This window comes from Hydra vulgaris, chromosome 08 (assembly GCF_038396675.1).
Source record: "Hydra vulgaris chromosome 08, alternate assembly HydraT2T_AEP".
NCBI lineage: Eukaryota > Metazoa > Cnidaria > Hydrozoa > Anthoathecata > Hydridae > Hydra > Hydra vulgaris.
Window position 1 is genome coordinate 67,801,032 of NC_088927.1, and position 16,033 is coordinate 67,817,064.

The 16,033-nt window shown below is 25.1% G+C and overlaps 1 protein-coding gene across 5 annotated transcripts in view; it reads left to right on the top strand.

The window, feature by feature from the left end:
* Positions 1 to 16,033, top strand: part of LOC136084083 (transmembrane channel-like protein 7) — a 97,666-nt gene that overhangs the window by 48,781 nt on the left and 32,852 nt on the right. For all 5 annotated transcript variants that reach the window (XM_065804222.1, XM_065804223.1, XM_065804224.1 and 2 more), the window contains exons 6-9: positions 3,461 to 3,636; positions 4,656 to 4,792; positions 4,923 to 5,070; positions 10,263 to 10,415. In XM_065804222.1, coding sequence (XP_065660294.1) covers positions 3,461 to 3,636; positions 4,656 to 4,792; positions 4,923 to 5,070; positions 10,263 to 10,415 — 614 coding nt within the window. The remainder of the gene's footprint in view (positions 1 to 3,460; positions 3,637 to 4,655; positions 4,793 to 4,922; positions 5,071 to 10,262; positions 10,416 to 16,033) is intronic.

Sequence of the window (16,033 nt, forward strand, 5' to 3'; positions counted from 1 at the left end):
ATATTGAATTATTATCTAATTGGCCCTCAAGTTCACCTGATCTTAATGTTATCGAGAACTGCTGGATTGTTATGAAGCAGAAAGGTGCAGCACATCAGCCAAAATATGAAAAACATTTCCAAAAAGTTTTAAAATAAGTTTGGACTAATGAAATTACACCAGAATTCTGTAAAACATTAGTGCATAGTATGCCAAGAAGAATGCAAGTAGTTCTTGATAATAAGGGATGATAAATAAAAAAATATTCTTTTTTCATTTATTTTACATTTTGTGTTGCGTTTATTCAATAAACAGTTTACAATGCAAAATTTTAGTTAATTTTTCTGACTGGCCTTAATTTTTTGACCACTACTATATATGTATATTAGGGTAGTTCTGACCAGGGCTGTGGAGTTGGACTCGGAGTTGTGGAGTCGGAGCTCATTTTGGCTGGAGTATGAGTCGGAAAAATTATACCAACTCTGACTCCAGCTTAAAAAAAATCTTTCAAAGTTTCATAAATTTCATATGAATTTTATATATATTAGTCATTAAAATATTTTATGTTCTGTCAGTCTAAAGCTTAAGTATCAAACTCTAGCCCTCAAATATATATATATATATATATATATATATATATATATATATATATTTCTATATAGATATAGATATATATATATATATATATATATATAAATATAAATATATATCTCTATATATATATATATATAAAGATATATATATCTATATATATATATTTATATATATATATATATATATATATATATATATATATATATATATATATATATATATATAACTCTAACATATAAATTTATACATAGTGGACAGCTGTGAAATATATATATATTTGTATGTATATACATTTTAATAATTGTGTGCAATTATTTTTAGGAAAAACAGTTGTCATTTGAATTGTGAGCACACAATAAAAAAACTGACAATGTCAAAAAAGCCTTCTGTTAAGTGTGCTGTATTTGAACATTTTACTGTTACTCAAGATGGAAAACATTTTGTCTGTCAGTGTATGACAAATGATCCATATGCAGGCAAAGATAAAAATGCTCCTACAAGAGCTTCCAATCTAAAGAGACATTTACAGCACTTTCATTCTGAACTATTCAAAGTAGTAAAAGAGAAAGACAGCATCCAAAGTAATGAACCAGTGACCAGCACTTCCAGCCAAGCAAGGAAGCAGAGAACCTTGCAGATATCAGTTGCAAGATATTTTGTTAGTGACAAAGTTACTGTGACAATGACAGTAGGTACATTTAAAAAAAAGGTCATAAAGTTTGTGGTTAAGGATAGTTTACCTATATCATTATTTTTAAAACCAGCTTTTATGGGTCTTAATGGAGAAATGGCCCGCAAGCTTAGCGTTTCTCTGGAGAGAGAGAGTATTAGAAAATTAGTGATTGAAGAAGCTATTAAACAAAAAGAAGAACTTAAAGAATCTCTCAAAGGACGCTTTGTGTTTCTTAAAATGGACGGCTGTACACGTCACAGAGTGAACTATTTTGCGATCAATGTCCGATTTGTTTGTGAAAATAATGAAATAGTTACCAAGACATTGGCAGTAAAAGACACCAAAGCTCATCACACCAGTGAATTTCTCCAGCTCTTAGTGGAAAAGAATCTTCAAGAATATGAACTTAGAAAAGAACAAGTTCTTTCAGTTGTAACTGACAATGCTTCAAACATGATAAGTACCATTAAATTGATGAACAAGACTACTGAAAGTGACAGGCAGCTAGAAGAACATACTAAGTTCAGAGAAACAGATATATTTGAAATGGAGGAACACAGTATAGAGACAGAGGAGCAAACTGAAGTTGCTTCAGATGAACAGCAACATGATCGTTTAGATGAGCTTGTTGAAACTATGTTGATATGTTTTCACATTCATCACATGCGTTGTGCTGTGCATATGCTACAACTGGCTATATGGGATGGTCTGCAAGAAGGACATGCTGCTGCAGTAATTGAAAAGTTGAGAAAATTGGCTACTGCTGCCAGAGCTCCTAAAGTTGACTCAATTTTGAAGAGATGCGCTGGAAAAGGGGCAAGTCACATGATGGGGAAGTACCTACTTAATGATTCAACGCTTGGTTGAATTGAAACCCATTCTCGTAGACATGGCTAATCCTCAATTGATGCTACATGAAAGCCAATGGAAACAGGTGAAAGAGCTTGAAGAATTGCTACAAAATCCATTTGCAGTGACTAAAAAACTACAAGAAGAGGACTTAACTCCAGGTATTTTCCATAAGGAGTGGAAAAACTTGATGTTTTGCCTGTCTCAAAAAGGAGCGTTATTTGCAAGTGGCATTGCCGCTTCAATGGAACAGAGAGAAAAAGTACTATTAGAAAATAAAATTCTTTTGGCAGCTGTTAATGTAGACCCAATGCATCTGATACTTCTTGATGATCAACAGCTGACTAAAGGAAAAGAAGCTCTGTTTGAAATAGCTATAAGAATAAACAAGTTACAGAACTGTCAGGAACAAGAAGAATTGAGTCATACTGCCACATCTTCAACATCATCTACTGATGAAGAATTTGATTTTGAGAAATATTTGGACCATAAAGACCGTACAAAGCGTTCCCGCATGGAAAAAGAGTCACCCCTATCAGAAAACACTGCCAGTAAATTTCAGCACAGTTTTTCATGTGCATTAAAAGTAGTGGAACAATTTGACCGTTCATCAAAAGTAACAGTACTGCAAGTAATTGATATGTATCCTGAAATGGTCAGAGAAGTTGCCCAAGTGGTTACTGCCTTGCCACCAACTCAAGTTAGAGTGGAGAGGTTGTTCTCTGCGCTAAAAATAATAAGATCAGATTTGAGGACATCCATGAAGGAAGATCTGATGGAGGCAATACTTTTTCTGAGGACAAATTCATAATTTTATTAGTGACTGCATAAGAGTTTATTGTATATCTATTTACAAAAGTTCAGAAAATTTATTTGTTCAGAAATTGTTTTCTAATAAATATTGTTTAAAGCACGTGGTCGGATTATTTATATCATGGTGATGAAATAGGCAATCTTAACATTTTAATGCGGCAAATTTGTTTTTACAAATTGGTGACTTTTGGAGAAGACGGGAGTCGGAGTCGGTCCATGATAAAGTTAAGGAGTCGGAACAGCGGTTTACCGACTCCACAGCCCTGGTTCTAAAAACAATATTTTTGAAAAATATCTGTAGTACCCCCATAATTTTTATAATAAAATAACACTGGATTTAAAGAATGTTTGAATAAAAAACATTTTTAGAGGTCGCTCAAGACCCTTAAACATTAGAAAATTCCCTAATAATATTAATTTTCATTTTATTATTAAATTTTATAACAGCTTCAAAATGACAATTTAAAAATCTCAATAAAGAATAAACAAAAACAAAAAAAATCATAATTATTACTAAATGATATAATAATTATTTTTTGTTAATTATTGCAGGTATGTTTGGATCAGGCGCTGTATCTTATTTTATATTGATGCGGTGGTTACTTATGTTAAATGTGTTGGTTTGCATCATTCTCCTTTCATTTTTGTTTGTTCCTCAAATTATTTTTTCGCAAAGCTCAAAGAGTCAAAGAACTAGTTTTACAGGAATGGAGCTTATAACTGGAGACGTAAGTTGGAGTGTATAAGAAAATTATAGTTTACATATATATATGTAGACTAGAAAAGTAACTATATTATATACATGTATAATGTCTGTCTAATGTCAATGTCATGTGTCTGTCTTATTTTATGTTTATGCTATCTTCATGGAAAAAATAAATTGTTACAAAACTGTTATTTTAAAATTTATAAAGTAGAATGAAGAACATTATTTTTTCAAAAACATCAAGTTGTTAAAGAATAATTTTAATGTGTATATGTAAACATTTTCTTTTCTTCTATGTATCACCCCTATATAAACAAGTTGAAATTTTTCTCCGCTTATAATTACTCTTCTAAAAACAAGATTCTTTTTGAAAAAATGACTAAGTAACAAGTGATATATTACTGAAAGCATGTTGAAAAAAAGGAATTAAAAAAAGATTAAAAAATTATGAGAAAAAAAAACTATATATGTTAATTAAGGCACATGTTTTTTAGCCATATTTACAGATTTTATTTGTAAAAATATATTATGAATCTTGAGTTTTATTAATTTCTATTAGTAACTTTACAAAAAACAAGCAATTTATGATTCTTTCTAGTGACTTTAATTTTTACTACTCCATTTATACTTCAGTACTTCACTTATACTTCAGTACTTCACTTATACTTCAGTACTTCACTTATATTTTAGTACTTCAGTTATACTTCAGTACTTCACTTATACTTCAGTACTTCACTTATACTTCAGTACTTCACTTATACTTCAGTACTTCACTTATATTTTAGTACTTCACAATTTTTTGTTATTATTGATATGATAATAGCGCGATCATGTTGTTTTTTTATGTACATATTTATTGATCATCATATTTTTATTTTATTATTTACCATTAGTATTTTTATTTTATTGTTCCAATATTTAAAAATTAACCTTAAATAAATTTATTATTTTACATATAAAACATATTTTTAGATTTAAGTAAAAGTTTGAAATATGCGATTACTTTTAATTTTATATTGTATTTTTCATTTTTTATTTTAGGGGTGGTTTGCACAATCAGAACTGTTTTATGGTACCTATACAAATCAAACCATAAAAAATGGCTATGAAATGCAACATGCATATTTACTTGCTGGTGGAGGATACATTTTTATTGTTATTTTTATTATGGTAGTTAGGTTAGAGTTAAATAGTTTGTATTAAAATCATTCATACAAATATATATGAATAAAGTAAAGAAAAATAATTATAATAGGTTTGTATCTTATGAACTACTTATAAATATGTAATACACAATTTTTTTTTAAGTATGGCAAAATCGTATAATGAAAACTATATATTCAGTGGTGAGAGTGCTGGTTTGTTCTCATCAAAAGTATTTTGCTCGTGGGATTATGGAATCACTAATCAATCAGGTGCCAAGATGAAGTGTCAAAGTATTGCACAAGATTTATTGGTTATTATTATTTATTTTACTTTTTAATTACTTATTTATAATACTGGTTTTTAAATTTTTTTATAAATACGTTTATATTATAAAAAAACAAAAGCAACAATGTAATTAAACCCTTTGCAAATGTTAGCATTTTTTAAAATTGTTTATGATTGGGCTAGGAGGCTACTACAATTTTTTTTATTAATTCTATATTTAGCTTGATACTTTATCTTTTTGTACAAGCGGTACTTCCCATTTTGTCATATATTCACTCCTCTTGTTCTATGATTGAACTGAAAGTTGCAAAAGATACAGCAAGTACATACACATCATAACTATTTAAAGGGAAAGTTGTGCAATCGCAAATTACAATCGTCAAAGCCAATTAGCGATCTTAAAAGAATACTTTTTAAAGCAATCGCTGTTACTAATTTTTATATTCCTGGGTAAAGTTTTTATCAGAAAAAGTTTCATTATGTTTTACAATGATTTTGACACAGAATAACGTCAGATGACTATTACCTTTCAATATTTTCCCATTGTTGTTAAATTGGTTGTGCAAAACCAATTTAAAAATTAGCGAGTGTACTTCTCAGACAAGAAATGCTTGTCTTTGAAGTTTGTTTATTTTCGCTTTTGAATTTAATTAAAGTAGTAATGGACCTTTATTTACCTATTTCTTTTTTGTTTTGTTTTTTAATTTTGAAACATTACAATAAGTGTTTTTATCTTGTATTTGTATTATCTAGATTAACATCTGTTTTATACAAATAATATTTAAAACAGTTATGAGAGTCTTATAGTGGACTTTTTTTTTGAACTTTATTTTTGTCATCTTTACATGTACATCATTTGTTTACTAATTTCATAATAATTTATTATAAATACAAGGTGTTGTATAAATAATCAATTAATTATTATTATGTATTTACATAATAATAATTAATTGATTATTTATACAACTCCTTGTACTTATGTTATACATTAATAATTAATTGATTATTTATAAGTGTTATTTCTGTTTATTTTTTGCCATTAATCTGTCTACTTTTGTTACCTGGAATTCCCTGGAACTGATATATAGTCACTTATACTGCTGCAACCATTAACTCCTGATGCTATTTTGTTCATCTAATGTTGCCATGTCAGTTTTTTTAAGTCTTCATTCTTTTTGTTAAACCAACTACAATGTAACTAGAAGTTACAAAACAGCATCATAACTATCTGTTTGCATATACAACCTTGCACTATTCAACTTTTAATTAATATTTTATACAAGTTGCTTCTGTTTTTATTTTTGTCGTTCTCCCATCTTCTATTATACTATCCCAGGAACTAATATGTAGTCACTCATATTGCTATAATCTTTTGTTTTTATGGTGTTTTTTTCATCTGAAGTTATCTTGTTATTGTTAGCACTATAAAGTCTTCACAAACATTATTTTTTTTTCTTCTGCAATAGCTAACTTTAATACTACTTTCAATTTGTCTTTCATTAACTGTTGAATCTTTACTTTTAATGATTATTAATCGTTAAGTGCAATCTTAAATTTTTTGCAAGCTTTTGCTTAGAATTAAAACTTAAAATAATATTTTAACTATAATATTTTTAACTTAATTGCAGGTAAATGACATATGAATTTTTATTCTTAAGTTAAATATCTGCAGATAAATATCTGCAAAGATCTGCATACATATATCAGTCTTCTACATTTAAAATTTAATGCGAGCACACAAAAAAGCTTGCTAAAGTTTTTCTGCCAGCAAAAACTTTAGCAAGCGCTTTTTTATGCGCTTGCCAAAGTTTTAGCTGGCGTGTGGGCGAGCAGGAAAAGGCTTGAGCACAAAAGCGCTGGCTAAACAGAGAAGACTGGCATATATAAGCTGTTCCAGTAAATAAAAGTTTTTAATTTTCACTTTACTCATCAGTCGTACCCAGGTAACACTCATTTAATGTGGTAAAATGCTTTTCATCACTGAAAAAAAATTTTTTTTTTTCTCTTTTGAATAGAAGCAGTTTTTTTAATGTTATACTTCTCCCCAAGACCGAAAAGGCCTCTACAGTTAAATCAATACTTAAATATTGTTATTTTAGCAGTTTTGGCTCCAAAAAGCCCATGCAGGATTTTTCTAAAAAGGTCTATTGATGCGGAATTTTACCATATAGGCTTGAATTAATACCCATGTCCATATAAATGCCCAAAAATATATAAACACTACATTTTATAACAGTATGTAACTTAGAGTAATTTATTTAGTGTTTTCATTGCAAAAAGAGCTGGTTTTTATCAGCATTAATGCTTTAAAAACAGTTTTTAAATAACTTTATACAAGGTGGTAACTTGTAATTTTTATTGAAAAAACAAAACTTTAATTATTTTGACAGCAGTTTGTTTTGGAAAACTAAAACTTTAGCTATTCAAATTGCTTAAGTTTAAATAGTTTTAATTTAATAATTAATTATAAAAACATTTTTTTTTCAAAAATAAATTTAATTGTAAAACTTTTTTGAAAAGTAAAGACTTTCATTAACATCATTTTGCAAATATTTTGACCACATAAAAATGTTTTAATCAGATTACAAATTTAAGATTTTAACTTAAAGCTATTTTTAATTCCATGATTACATAGCAGTTAAATAATAAAGTTGTTTTTGAATCTTTAAATAAAAATTTACCACCTTTTCTTTACAAACTTTTTCGCAGAAAGTAGACATACATTCATACTCTACAAGAAATATATATATAATAGAAAACTAAGTGTATTATCTTATATAACTCAGAAGTATGGTAAGCATTCTGTTGTCTATGCATTTTGAATGAGTTCAAAGAACTGCAACTTAAAATGTCTTTTCTTCATCTTAAACAAAATCAATTTAAAACAAATTCTGAAAAATGTTTTATTCTAACTGTTTTCTTTTGTTTTAACTGTTTTTACTAATTTTTAAATGACATTATTATCTTTTATTATTAAAATATACTCTTAATTGTCTTATCGTTATTACTGCAATTATTATCAGAACTTTTTTGCTTGTTTATTTTTTTATTATTATAACCTGAAAACTATGAATTCTACATGTTTATTTTTAATGTATGTTTTATGTGCTTTAATCTATGTGTTTATGTTCAATGTGTTTTAATGTCTTTGTACTTATTATTACTTATATTTAAAAGTTGGCGTTACTCCTTTGATCAGACTTCTGCATGAGTGTCACCATCTCTATGAATCATTAACTTATTATTATAAATAATATTATGCTTATTATTATGTTTACAATACTAACAATGAAAAAAAAAATAACAATGATAAATATTAATAATAAATATTATAATGGTAGTATAATATTTATACTACCGTTATAATATTTATTATTAATATTTATCATTGTTATTTTTTTTTTCATTGTTAGTATTGTAAACATATAATTATTATTATTAATATTATTATGTTTACAATATTATGTGTATAAATTTTGTTATCTTATAATTTTATAATTAAATTATTTTGTTAATACTATATTAGTTGTTATTATTGTTATTATTATTTTTATTATTGCTATTATTATTATTATTTATACTATTGTAAAAATGATTTACTAAAAATAAATAGTTTGCTGTTATTGTTATGTAACATAAAAATAAACAATTTTTTCAATTATTTTTGAATTTTTAAAGCTATTTATTTGTTGATTATTTTGGCATATCTGGTTAAAAAACACTCAAAATTTCAGTCAAAAACCTTTCACAAGATTTTTCTGCAAATTAAAGAGCAAGGTTGAAAATAAAGAGTTCCCTTAATTAGAGGGCATCAAATATTTGGCTTGTTAAATAATATATCTCCTTTTTTTTATAAATCTTCTCCCATTTTTTACAAACTCCATTCATAGATTGTTCACATTATTTTCTCTATTATTTAAATATTTATTCCCAAAATTCTGTTTAATAGAGTTTATCATTAATCTAATAAAAAGTACTTTTAAATTTTAAGTTTGTTAAGCTATTGAAATCTAAAAAGTAAATATTTTTAAATTTCAATAACTACACAAACATTAAACAAACTGAATAACACACTCATCAAAACAAAATTCATGCTTTTATATTTAGTTGTAAATATTCAGGGCTTATCTATTAGGGTGGAGCGATTTTGAAAATTTTTGAAATTTGATTTGCCTGAGCAGCAAATCAATATCTTTTGGTGAAAAAAGAACCTTACTCTTTTTTTTTTTAGTTTAGATGAGTTCTTGAGGTTCCTCTTTGGATTCTAAATTTTTGATAGGTCCTAATATTGTTTAAATTTTTTTTTTCTAAACTATATCAACTTGATACTTAAAAGAAGCAAAATTATATGCTGATTTTGAAAATAATATTTGTTTTTATTAAAAAATTAAAATTAAAAAAGTAGAGTTGTTTTTTTCATTTTTCAAAACCCCCGTCCTCAACAAAACGGGGGTTTTAATGTATATTTTTGCAAGTATTTTTTCACTAAAAAATTTTTTTAATAAAATTATTATTTATGAAACATACATTTTTTTCTGCTTTTTTTGAGTCAAAGGTTGATATGGTTTAGAAAAAAAAAAATTCAAATCTTAGGACCTGTCAAGAATTTAAATTCCAAAGAGGACTCTCAAGATCTCATCAAAATCAAATAATATTTTTTTACTTTTATCTTATAATTAATAGACATTGATTCGTGTCTCAGTAATATTGGTTTTTAAACTCTTTTTTTTTTGCTATGAAAATCGCTCCACCCTATTATCTATGTAGTTTTTTTTTATATTTTGAAATAAAAATACTTTTTAATTATAAAATATAAAAATTTAAAATATAATGCCTTTTTTAATCAAATATGAAATTTTCATAAATAATTTAATCTATTTCATGTTAAGTTTACAAAAGTTTTTACAAAAATTTATATTTTTTAAATATAGTTTTTATTATCATATTTTTATTTAAAACAACAAACATATCTCAGCAAGATATTCTTTTGTTTAATTTTTTGATTTGGAATCTCCATAAAGTTCTTTATCAAAACTAATGCTCTCATTTTGAGGCTGAAAAAAAAAAATTAACCCTAGTGCTGTGGTTTCTGTCCTATGCACTGTGTTTTGAATTTTTAAATATTTTCAAATGGTTATAACCTTTAAGTTTGTTTTATTAAAAGTTTTTATAAAATGTTTGAGATTTGAGATTAAATTGGTATAGTTTTTTTTTTAGGAAACGTTAGGGTCAGAAAGAAATACTCAAAATTTGTCTTTGAAAAAATTGTGCAATTTGATACTTATTCGACTGATAACAAATACAATTGTACTCATATTCATAGCTGGAGCAATATATTTGATTTATTATGTTTCTGAATTAGGAAAATTAGTAAGTTTTAAACCATTTAAATATTTATTTTGATCATTTAATTATTTTCATATTAATTAAATATTTATTATTATCATCTTGCTTGTTGTTTTTTTGTTGTTGTTTTTTCTATGCTTTTTAAATTTTAAATTGATTTCATAGTTTATGTTAATTTATGTTAGCCAAAAATAGATTTGAGTCTTTTATATAAATATAGATTTAATTAAGTATGTAATATTTTATTATACTGTTATATAAATACAAGCTAAATTAAATAATTACTTTTATTACAAAAATTATTTTAAGTCAAACATAGTATCAAACATAAATTATATTTAAAGTAAAATTTTATAAACATAATTATTATATTTAAAGTAATATTTTTAAAATATGAAAATTGTTTGCACTCAGTCTTCTGTTTGAAATTTGATGCTAGTGCAGTAAAAAGCTCTGACTGGATTGTAGGTTAGCCTGCGTGATTTAAAAAATTCATCTTTTTTTTTGCTATTTAAATTAAAATAAAAACAGCAAAAATAATACTTTAAATAAATACTAGATGAAATAATTTAAAAAAACCTGGCAAAACGAACGCTGCATTTAAATTCTAGATAAAATAATTTTAAAAAAAAGGCAAAAAAATAATAAGAAAAATTTTAAATAAATATTAAACAAAATAATTAAAGTATAAACAAAAAGATTTTGTTTTTATTTTAATTATTTTAAAATAAAATAAAAGTTGTATTATTAAGATTTTCAATGAAATGGTTTAAAAATTTTTAACAAAACAAATGTTTTATTCAAATCCAGATAAAATAACTAAAAAAAACAGCAAAAAAATAAATAATAAAAAACATTTTATATAAATATCATAAAAAACAACTCAAATAAAAACAGAAAAACTAACATTTTATTTCAATTCTAAATAAAATAATTTAATAAAACCAAAACAAATGTTTAATTTCATTTCAAGATAAAATAATTGTAAAAAATGACAAAAAATAGAATTTAAATTCTAGATAAAATAATTACATTAAGAACGACTAAATGAACTTTTTATTTAAATTCTAAATAAGATAATTAAAATTAAAACAGCAATTATTATATTTAGAACTTTAATAAAACAGATGTTTTATTAAAGTTCTAAATATAATAATTCATACACAAAAGTGTTTTTATGATTTTTTATAAAAGTATTTGATGAACAAAAAAGATTTGCTGCAATTAAAAAAAAATGCTTTTATTATTTTTGGTGAGCACATTTTTATGCGCTCGCCAATGTTTTTGCGGGCAAGCACAAAAAGGCTTGAGCACGAAAGCGCTGGTTAAATGGAGAAGACTGCATTTATATTTTAAAAATTATATTTGATTTGATGTTATAAAATTATATTTGAGCTGATATTTTGAAAGTTTAAAAAAAAAAAATTTGTTTAAAAATATTTAAAAAGTTTTTTTAATTAATCTAGTTTACACTTTATAATACAGTTTAAATTTTACTAGCAGTAAGCAACCTGTAATACCGGTTAATAATAAATAAATCATTAATAGCAACTTAGCTTTTGTATGTATTATCTGAAAAATATAATAAAGTACAAATTCCTTTATATATAAGGCTGCCACTGTCCCAGTTTTTTTGCAGGAGAACACTATTAAAGTTTCAATTACTTTAGCTCTGCGCTCTCCTCTGTAAAAACCAGGACAATAGCCCTATCTATTATCTTTATAATTCTACTCACTTTTGTTTGTCTTGGCATTATCATGGCTACCACATAATATAAGTAAGTTTTTTTTAAGACTTTCCAAGTAAATAGAAAACTATAACACACCCTGCTCTAACATAATGATTTTTACTAAGGTTGTTTACATCTTCATGTAAAGCATCATACTGCATGCTTCTCAGTTTGCTTTGCTTATTTCTATAAACACAAGGCATTAATCTTCTTTAATTTTATCATATGCATCAGCAGCATAATGCTATAATAGTTTCTTGTCATAAAATATTGAACAGAAGTTTTATCTTACTGAAGGTCCATAATTGTAAAACATAATCGAGATAATTTATCATGATTTCTAACCAGTGTCGCATGTTCAGGATTGTGCATCAATTGTTATGCAATCTCTTGCAAGAAAAAGTAAATAAACCGTAGGATCTAAGCTAGCTAACATACTTAATAAAACTTCTAAATGACCTAAATAACTTCCCTGGAAGCTAGTAAACCACCATCTTCTTCAACAAATACAAATTCACTAATTATAGTTTGCAAATAAAACATTAAATCATCAATCAAGCAAAGTTGATTGCTATATTGTTGCTTTCTAAAATTTACTGTGGTAAGTGGGTCATAGATATACAGTTGATATTATGTTGGGGGAATATCTTGATCTAGTCTAAGATTACATACACAATGAAAAACATGACCAAATATTCTAAAACATGCGGCCTATGATTCATAGGTTAAACCATTTAATACATGTAAATAAAGCAAAATAAAAAACAGACATTATAAATTCTAATATATTTAACAAAATTCGTATTTGAATAATGATATATAACTTCTTATAAATAAATCTTGTAAAGCTTGCAGAAATAAGGAAAATAAAAGCAAAACTACCTTTCCATTATGGCAACATAAAAAATGTGTTTCATCAAGAAATTTTTTAGCACCACAATGCTGACAGACCTGGTTCATTTCTCCTAAATAATTGTAATCTAGAATAGTTCTTGCTATATAATGCATTCTTCCTTGTCTAGCAGCATTTTGTACATTTTGCAGATAAGTAATCTTATCTAGCCTAGCCCTATCTCTTTTATTTATGTAACAAATAATCTTTATAATTTTGATCTTTTCTATAAAATTACTTACTACTATTTTTAGTAAACATAAGAAAAAAATAAATTTCATGAAAGAAAAAAAAAAAGAAAAGAAATGAAACAAAAATATTTAAAAATAATATTCTTAAGTTGTGAAAACATATCTAAGAAGAGATGAATAATAAATAATAATGTTCAAATAAAAATCAACAGAAACCTGCAATCCTAATAACAAAGATATTATTTTGTAATAAAAACAAAAACAATGCTCAATCTTTGTTTCTTATCTATAAAACAATTTTATTAAAGTATTTGAAAGAGAGAAAAAAAAAAAAAAAATCAAATGCCTTATGTAAAGCAATATATTGAAAAAATCAAATGCAATTTCTTTAAAATATATGTGTTGTATAAACTTTCCTATACTATCCAACAAATTTAACCACTGATTACCATTGGTTACGACAGGTTTACCATTGAGCTCAAAAGTTAAAATGATTTATTACTCAAAATTACAGTTTTAATGAAATCCAATTTTATTTAAGATTTATTAAAATCCATATCTTTTTATAAGTTAATACAGATATATAAATATATATATATATATATATATATATATATATATATATATATATATATATATATATATATTAGGGTGGTCCTAAAAACAACTTTTTTGAAAAAAATCTGCTCCCACCCTTTAAATGTGTTCTATATAATACGAAAACACTAGGTTTAAATTTTTTTTAAAAAAAACATATTTATAGAGGTCCCCCAATATATCCCTTTAATATTTAACGGGTCCCTAATATTTTCAAAAAAAAAGTTTCTCAAAAATAGGTCAACGTGGTACTCAAATGAAGCGCAATTATATAAAAATTTCAAAAATAATATTCATTTTGAAAAATAAATTCGAAGTTTAAACTTATTTATCACAATTATCATGAAAAATTCACTTATTTCATTTTTTGCTAAAAAACAAGATTTTTACGTAGTAAAACCTAAAATAACTATATTATTTCAAAATGAATGTTATTTTTGAAATTTTTATATAATTTCGCTTCATTTGAGTACCAGGTTGACCTATTTTCGAGAAACTTTTTTTTTGAAAATATTAGGAACCCGTTAAATATTAAAGGGTCTTGGGGGACCTCTATAAATGTGTTTTTTTCAAAAAAAATTTAAACCTAGTGTTTTCGTATTATATAGAACACATTTAAGGGGTGGGAGCAGATTTTTTTCAAAAAAGTTGTTTTTAGGACCACCCTAATATATATATTTATATATATATAATTTACAAAGATATAATGACAAAAAATGTATATATAAAATATATATAAAATGTTTATGAAATGAACTTAGGTTCATCTAGTATATAGAACAACGTTTATTAGTATCAATTATTTTTAATTTAACAAAGAATGCAGGCTACAATGAACAACATTGTTAATAAAAATGAAGCAATGTCAGTCAGTATATTTTAATCTAAAGTAATAAAAAAGATGAAACCATTTAAGAACAAATTTTAAAATTTTTAATAAGTATATATTTAAATAACTTTAAAAAGAAGCATAACACAACAAAGAAGCATGGAGAAGCATTCTCTTTTTTTTGACTACTTCCTGCAGATTTTTTTTACTTTGTCTATTCTTTATTATTTTTCCTAAGAGAAAATATACATATAGGTACAGAGAAATATAAAATATATTGAAATATGCGCACATTTATATTATATAATGTATTATATTTGTTGACATGCACGTTTATATACATTTATGTATATAAACGTGCATGTCAACAAATAACAGTCTTATTTTATTCAGCTATTCATATTATTTTCATATTCAATACATAAATAAAATTCCAACTTGAAATAAAACTGAATAGCAAGCTTACTCAAATCAGAATCAGTTTGATTGTCTAAAAACTTTTACTTTTATTAAACCTTCTAATAACAAAAAATAACAATAAAGTAAATTGAAGTAACTAAAAAGCAATTCAGCTCTTTTCAATTGCTCTAAAAAATAAAACTTGCTTAAAATATTTTAAAAAACACTAAAAACAAAACTGAACCAAAAAGAAATTTCGCAGTACTAATAAAAAAACTATTTTACCAGTCATTTTAGTACTATTTACCAGTCATTTTAGTACTATTTACCAGTCATTTTAGTACTAATTTCTTCTAAAAGAAATCACAGCTATAAAAATTAGAAAAAATAAAAACAACCAACAACAAACAAATGCTTAAATTTATATTGTAAAATTAAACAATGAACAACTTCTTGAATACTAAGAAAAATTTATCAGCTCTAATTTGCTTGCAGACCTTGCTTGGAAGACTGTATAGCATAAATAAGCGCAATAAGAAAATTCTAGAAACTACTTTAAAATGACATAAGACGACATTAAACATTAAGTTAGAATATTAATATTTAAATTTATTTATACCATTTTTATTCTTTCAAGAAATTGTTCTTAAAAAGTATGATATCACTTTTACTCTGAACAAAAGTTTTTATTTTACTTAAAAAAGTTTCAGGTTGCAAATTAAATCATAATAAACAGAGTTATAGTAGCGTGCAAAAGTTTTGAAACAAACTTTTTTTCAGTTTTTAAAATTTTCAAAACGATTCTCAAATAAGCTGAAACTTTTACAAAATGTGTTTATTTTGATTTTAATTCAAAATTAAAGTCAAAAACTTTATAAAATTTAACGGTTAATTAAAGTTTGTTTTTTTGAAAAGGCTTCAAAAAAACAAAATTTGTTTTTTTGGAAAGTTTAGAAACAACTGAATTTTTACTAGTTTTCAATTCAAAAAAGCTGAAATTTTTA